General features: G+C 36.1%; 1 protein-coding gene across 2 annotated transcripts in view; it reads left to right on the forward strand.

The window, feature by feature from the left end:
• Positions 1-6,558, forward strand: part of PAPOLA (poly(A) polymerase alpha) — a 60,365-nt gene extending 53,807 nt beyond the window's left edge. The window contains exons 21-22 of one of the 2 annotated variants that reach the window (XM_007447331.1): positions 2,039-2,113; positions 4,416-6,558. In XM_007447331.1, coding sequence (XP_007447393.1) covers positions 2,039-2,113; positions 4,416-4,511 — 171 coding nt within the window. In that variant the 3' untranslated portion in view covers positions 4,512-6,558. The remainder of the gene's footprint in view (positions 1-2,038; positions 2,114-4,415) is intronic. The other variant, XM_007447332.1, reaches the window with a different exon arrangement.
• Positions 6,559-7,186: the final 628 nt, after the last annotated feature.

A 7,186-nucleotide genomic window follows, 5' to 3' on the forward strand; every position in this document is an offset into this window, starting at 1 on the left:
TCTCACTGTTGCGGCCTCTCCCATTGCAGAACACAGGCTCCGGATGCGCAGGCTCAGCGGCCATGGCTCACGGGCCCAGCTGCTCCGCGGCATGTGGGATCTTCCCAGGCTGGGGAACAAACCCGTGCCCCCTGCATCGGCAGGCGGACTCTCAACCATGCGCCACCAGGGAAGCCCAGATGTTCCTGCTTTTAATGGAACTTATGTTTAAGTAGAGAAGATAAGGGGTAGAAGTGGTTAATTACGTTATCAGAGAAAAAGTAATTGAGGATATGGTGGGGGTGGTGAGAGGCAAGACTGCAGAATTAGTAAAGGCTTCATAGAAGGAAGACATAGGATTTGGGGTAGTCCCTGAAGGATACAGAGGATTTGGGGTAGGACAGGATGAGGAGTTCATCTCACTGTTGGGGTGAGAGTGTGGTATGTTTAGAGAACCAGTTTTTGGCACACAGTTCTGGCTAGAAGCTGTGGCGCAGGGGGCTTGAATCAAGGTAAATGGGGTGGGAAAGATTGGTTTAGCCAAAGTATTAGACTTTGAACGTCATTTTTTCAGAAACTGAAATGTACTGAAGACTTAACTTTTTTGTCCTTGTTGTAGAAAAACTGGAAATCTTCCTCCTTTCCCCAAATTATCCTGATTTCCATGATAGATATTTTAGCAAGTATTCTTTTGGTGTCTTTATAGATTTTATGTGTGCATATATACCAGTGTGTTTTGCTTTCAAATCTTTATTCACTCTGTAAACCAAGAAAAATTGCTCATGCCATTGCATAATCGACAAATATTACTAATAGCTGCATAGAATGCTGTCTTAAGGCTGTTACCATATTTTATTCAACCAGTTCCCTATTGTTAGCAATTGTTTCTGTTAAAAAAGGAAGTTGCCCTTTTCTCCTGTAATGTTGGCTGTAGCTAAATACCTGCCATCCATTTATGTTTATTTTATTAGGATAAATTAATGAAAGAGGAATTACTGGGACAAATAGATGCTTTTAAAACTTAATATGTATTGCTAAGTTGTGCTTCAGAGAGACTTCAGTCTTCCATTTCTAGTACACTGTTTACCCTTTTCAATTTCATAGGAGAAATTTGGTATTTCATTGTATTATTATTTTTTTATTTTTTTATTTTTTTTTTTTGCCGTATGTGGGCCTCTCACTGTTGTGGCCTCTCCCATTGTGGAGCACAGGCTCCGGACGAGCAGGCTCAACGGCCATGGCTCACGGGCCCAGCCGCTCCACAGCACGTGGGATCCTCCCAGACCGGGGCACGAACCCGTATCCCCTGCATCGGCAGGCGGACTCTCAACCACTGCGCCACCAGGGAAGCCCTCATTGTATTATTATTATATAGTTTTATAGAAATTCAAATTTTTGTATGTTTATTTTCATTTGTGTGTGTGTATATGTATTATTTTTGGACGCTGCTTTAAAAAAGGTTAGAGCAGTGGAATGACAACAGTTCACCCTGTATTTTCTGATGATTCTTAGAGTACAATCAGTGCATTGGTTATTGAGAAGGGCAAGAGAAACCAAAAGGAAGGAGGAATGTTTTAGAGACATTTTCTACTTTTAATTAAAGGCCTGGGGGCAGTTTTTGTGCTTCTGGGTAATTTTATTTAATAATACTGAATGGGTTTTATTTTTTTCACATAGCTAAAGCTGAGCTTGGGTTTATATTCTGTTAATTATTGTCTGGGCAACGTTTTATAATATGCATGTACGTGTCTTTAATTAGTGCTTGTTTACAATGTCCAAGTTGGAGTTGGTTGGAAAGTCATGAGATATTTTGACCATGCCTTATAAGGTTTAAGTAGGCAAATAGAAATTTATGTGTATCTGAAATGGTTAAGTAACCTACGAGGCTTTTTTTGATGATTGACCCTTTGATGGTGATAGATGATTTTGTAATGTAGTCACATCTTTCTCTTGATCCCTCCTGTCTTCCAATTTGTCTTTTTTATTAGCCACCAAACCCAGTTATGTTCTTTTATCCTTTTTTAAGTCTCTTTCCTCCCCTGTCCTCTTTGTCTCACAGGAACAACTTGATACAGAGACAAGTACAACTCAATCAGAAACCATTCAGACAGCGGCTTCCCTGTTGGCCTCTCAGGTACTAAGTGCAAAAAGCAAGGAGAATTTTATAAATGTTGTTAAGATTAGTGTTGTATAATGAATTAAAATGAGCATATCCAGAAGTTTAATAAAGTTATCTTTGTGAAAGTTACTGCCAGCCTGCAAATGTATTTATTGTATTCAGAGGTAGAGCACTGGATATGATGGAACCGTTCTTTCGCACTGTCAAGATGCTAACTCCTCGCCTTACATACTATTTGATATTGCAGATCATTTAAATCCTCACTGCACAACGTGTAGTCTTCATGTAGAGGTTTTGTTTATAGGTCAGAGAGTGAAATTTAAATTAGAACTAAAACCATTCTTCATGGATTTTTTTTTTTTTAACATCTTTATTGGGGTATAATTGCTTTACAATGGTGTGTTAGTTTCTGCTTTATAACAGAGTGAGTCAGTTATACATATATATATGTTCCCATATCTCTTCCCTCTTTGTCTCCCTCCCTCCCACCCTCCCTATCCCACCCCTCCAGGCAGCCACAAAGAACCGAGCCGGTATCCCTGTGTCATGCGGCTGCTTCCCACTGGTATTTTTTAAAAATACCTTTTGATTTTCAAAATGTGCTTCTGCCTCACTTTTCACCTCCGATTTTCAGTTATTAATTGAGTGTAATCCATAGTTCTTTAAAATTATTTTTTCATTTGTCCTAGAAATTCTACTTGTGACAGTCCCTTGCATACAGTAGGCACCTGGACTCTTTTCATTGATTTGTGAACCTTCATTTTGTTTGTGAAATAATTGTTTTCTTCTTGAATCCTTTCAAATTAAATACACTCCAAAGTCTAGGTCAAACTCTGACATAAAGTAAATATTTTCTTTAAGTAGACATTAGATTGGTGAACCTCTACAAAATAACTGAGATGACAGCTGCCGCCCAGTGATGCTGCTGAACTGATGATACAGTGATACTGTGCTGCTTTGTGGTTCAGAGTTATTTTAATGTGGTCATTTTACAACATGTTTTTGCTGGCTGTTAACATTCATAGTCCCTAATGATATAAATATTATGACTACTTTCTGAAATGTCTTTTATTTTCATAGCCTTTACCTAATAAAAATTTTGTCGGGTGGAGTAACTCCCAACAACATTAGGAAGTGTTGTGCTTGATACTGATACATGGACAAACTTGTTTGTCAAACTTAAGTTCTGTGGTTATAATTGCATGCCTTTTGGTTTGCCACATTCGTCTCTAGGGAACTACTTTCATAGTTTGTCTTATTGACTTCATCACTATCATGATTCGTACCCGTGGGTGTTTGCCTTTTCGATATTTTTATAAGGAATTAGAATTTTCTTTCTAATGAAAAGATCCCTAGAGCCATTGAGAGAAAAATCACCCAGTTATATAATATAAAAGGAATGATTATATTGATTTAAAAAGTTCTTAAAAAATACATCCCTATATTTGGTGATATAAGGGGCATATTTATTTCTGGGGAGGTGATTATAATATCGTGACTGTGTCTAACAGTGAATCCTTGTTTTGAGATAAACTTGAAATATTTACGGATGAAATGATAGGATCTCTGGGATTTGCTTCAGAATAATCTGGGAGTGAAGGTGTGAGGACTGTGGATTGGCTTTGATTTGACAGTTGATGAAGTTGGATAATGAAGTTGGATGAAGTTCGTTATATAATGCTCTTATTTTTGTGTATGTTTGGAATTTTCCATAATAAAACACTTAAAAATGCCATCTCTATGTTTTTGGATGTTAAAGAAGGCTTTGTGATTTAATTGTTTTTAACATATTAAAACCTCCCTAAACTTTGAATAATCAAATTATTGCTCAGTTGTGTAGATTTAATTTTTAATTTACAGGGTCAGAAAATAATACATTCACTACTGTTAACTGCTACTGCTGCTCCTGTGTATAAGGTGAACTTTAAGTATTCTCCCACATGGGGGTGCTCCAATGCCAGTTAATATTACAGCTGTTGGTGTTATTACAAGTAAACATAACTTAACATGAACTTAATAAGTATATTATAGGTGGTTGTTGGAGGAGTGTGTTTATTAAAGCTGTATTTGAAATTTTTGTATGTTGCTAAAATAGTACTACTTATTTGAAAATTTCTACAAGAACAAACAATTTTACAGTAATAGGCATGTTTATTTACACTCCATTTTGAAAACATTTTGGAGTGTTTTTCTTTAAATTTTTAATAGTTATGTTAAGGTCCTATCTATTTCTTAGGAAGTAAAGCAGCGGGAAGTAAATCTCATTGTTAAATTATAGTACTTTGAACAATGTTGTGTTCTTTGCTTTTATTCTCAGAAAACATCCAGTACAGACCTTTCTGATATCCCTGCTCTCCCTGCAAATCCTATTCCTGTTATCAAGAATTCAATAAAACTGAGATTGAATCGGTAAAAACAACCTCAGGGGTCCATAAACAATATCTGCCAACTCAACCTGTTGTCTTCAAATGCTAAAAAAGGAGAATGGAGGGTACAAGACTAGACATGACTGAAAATGGATTTAGGTTTTTTTTGTGACCTCCCTTACTGGGCTAATCAGCACTTGATCGGAAGTCCAGGTTAGTATGTGAAGCCAGGAGTACTATTATTATTGTGTTAGCAACAGTTACATTAACTATTTCAAAAAATTACTGCCTTTAAAAAAAAAAAACCTCAAGCTATATTTGTATTCATAATTGACATCTGGACTGGGTTTATGTTTGCTGCATTGTTTGGAAAATTTGCAATACAAACTGGCATAAGAATTCCTTATTGTGATGATGCACTTTTATGTATTTTTTTTTATTAGAAAGTAGAACTAATTTTAGATTTTCAGCTTGATGGATTTTCATTTTTTCCTGAAGAATTTCCTTTACCATTAGTCTTCAAATTGGATGCCACTGTGCAGTAGTGTACTGTTGTACTTCAGAGAGAGGACAAGAGTACATCTAGTTCAGTCCCTATGAGGTAGCTGTAACCTTTAAAGATGAAATGTCGACTCTAGGGTGTATATTTGACATTGAAAGAATAATTAGGAGATACTTCGTTTTGATGGGGTCATGATTAAGAAATGCTGTATTGGTTTTATTTATAGAATTGTTTAGAATGCATACAAATCAGTGATCAGCCAACGAATATTTTTCTTTGAGCTTGTTAAAGCTCCATATTCTTTTGCCTTCAATATCTTGTCTTTGAAACAAAGGTTTCGCTCCCTCTCCATTCTTTTTCTTTTCCTCTTTTTGCTTGTATGCATAAGGTAGGACTTCTTTCATAAAAAACAAAATGCCAGTATTTTCTTAAGCCATGGTGTGAAACCAGTGACCCTGTGGCCACATGGCACAGAACACTAAATTTTGGTCCCATGGCTGAAATTTTAGGGTGACTAAAAATAATGCCTGTGAAACATGATATCTATGTTGGACGGCCGTTTGATCTCTAAATATGAGGAATTTTGTACACTCCACAGAACTCCTGACTATAGTAAAGTTGATTTTCAGTTTTAAACATGTGGGCAAAAAGGCATTTTCTCCAAGAATTTTAAACAAATTTTTATTTTTAAATGGTTGGCCAAAATTTGTCAGTAAATTTTACATGTAGAAACATTTAAAAATCATTTCTGGCAAGCACTTGACATCTAGTCAGCTCTTTACTCCTTTTTTCGTTTTGTTTTATCCTGTCAATAAATAATTCCACATAATTAAGCAGCAGAGCATTCATCTTTACAGAATATGAGGGATGCCAGATGTTGATAAGCTTAGTTATTCTTTCTTAATCTGGACAAAGCAAACCTAACAGAGTTTTCTGATGAGCATGTTTTATGAATCCTCCATTGTGCTCCATTCTGTCACACGTGCATTTTTCATGTTAAACTGCAATTACTTAAACTCTTCCCCTATCCTTCTAAATTAATTTTCCGAAGTTGGAGTGTAGTCTTTTCCCCCTTAGGCTATGCATTAATTGAGGCTTTCTTTTCACCATACTTTGTAATGTCTAGTATACAGTATTTCTACTTCCCACATCTTTGCTCTGCACAGTCACCTTGCCCTTCCTCCTACCACCTAAGAAGAAAAGATGGTCAGACTAACAGGTGAAGTCTACAAGGTGTCTGTGTGTTCTGTGTAGCTTCAGAGTTAGATTGAAATTGCCAGGCACAGATTTAGTCTTGTCATTTTGTTTACACATTGGGGAAAAAGAATTCAGTTTATTAAATGTTTCATGTAACTGCACCCAAGTTTTGCCAAGCTGGGAACTTGGACCTTTTCTGTGTAGTGACTTTTTAATTCTAGTTTTCATAACTTGGAGATCAGACTGTTGCTTTCGCATGATGTACGTAGTGTCTCATGACTGGAGTTTGCTTTGTTTTATAGTATCTGTACTCCTTGTATTTTTCAAGAGCTATTTTGTAAACAGATGATGTATTTCTCCATTGAAAACACAATAAAAAAAAAAACAGCACAATCCCACAGTTGGCTGGTTTCTTTTGACTGTTTTTGTTTTTTTCAGTGATGTTATTATTTCTACTTGTAAGTTATAGCTCTAAGTGAAGATTTGCGAAAGAATTTACTTTGGTTACATTTAGAAAAGATCTATATCTGGTTAATTGTGCCGTTAGCAGCAGCTTAGTGTTAATTGATATCTCGTAATCAGGTATTTGTTTTTCATATAATTGATCATTAGGGAGGAAAACATGAATGTAGTACTTAATAATTAACTTTTAACGGACCCACCCTTCAAAATATTTATTCTGTTTATATAGACACTGTATCTTTTCTTTGTATTTATTCCATGCATGTAGACAGTGTACTGTTGATATGCTTCCTTTTCAGAGCTGGTGGTTTTCAAAGCAGTTGGTGCTTTATCTCCAATGTCAGCAGGTGGCACTGTTGTTTTTCAGTGAATTTAGGATCCTATGTTTCTCATTTTACTAAACACAAATCAGATTCTACATTTCTTAAACCCTTAAATGGTCAACATACTTAACTATGGGTTAGCAGGGTTAGGAATGAACTGCTCTGTATGCACGTGATGGCCATCTTTTGAGTATGGTTATCTTAAATGCTTTGAATGGAGGGATGGACCTCCTTAGGT

Source organism: Lipotes vexillifer, unplaced genomic scaffold (assembly GCF_000442215.2).
Source record: "Lipotes vexillifer unplaced genomic scaffold, Lipotes_vexillifer_v1.1 scaffold1017, whole genome shotgun sequence".
In the NCBI taxonomy this organism is placed as follows: Eukaryota; Metazoa; Chordata; class Mammalia; order Artiodactyla; family Lipotidae; genus Lipotes; species Lipotes vexillifer.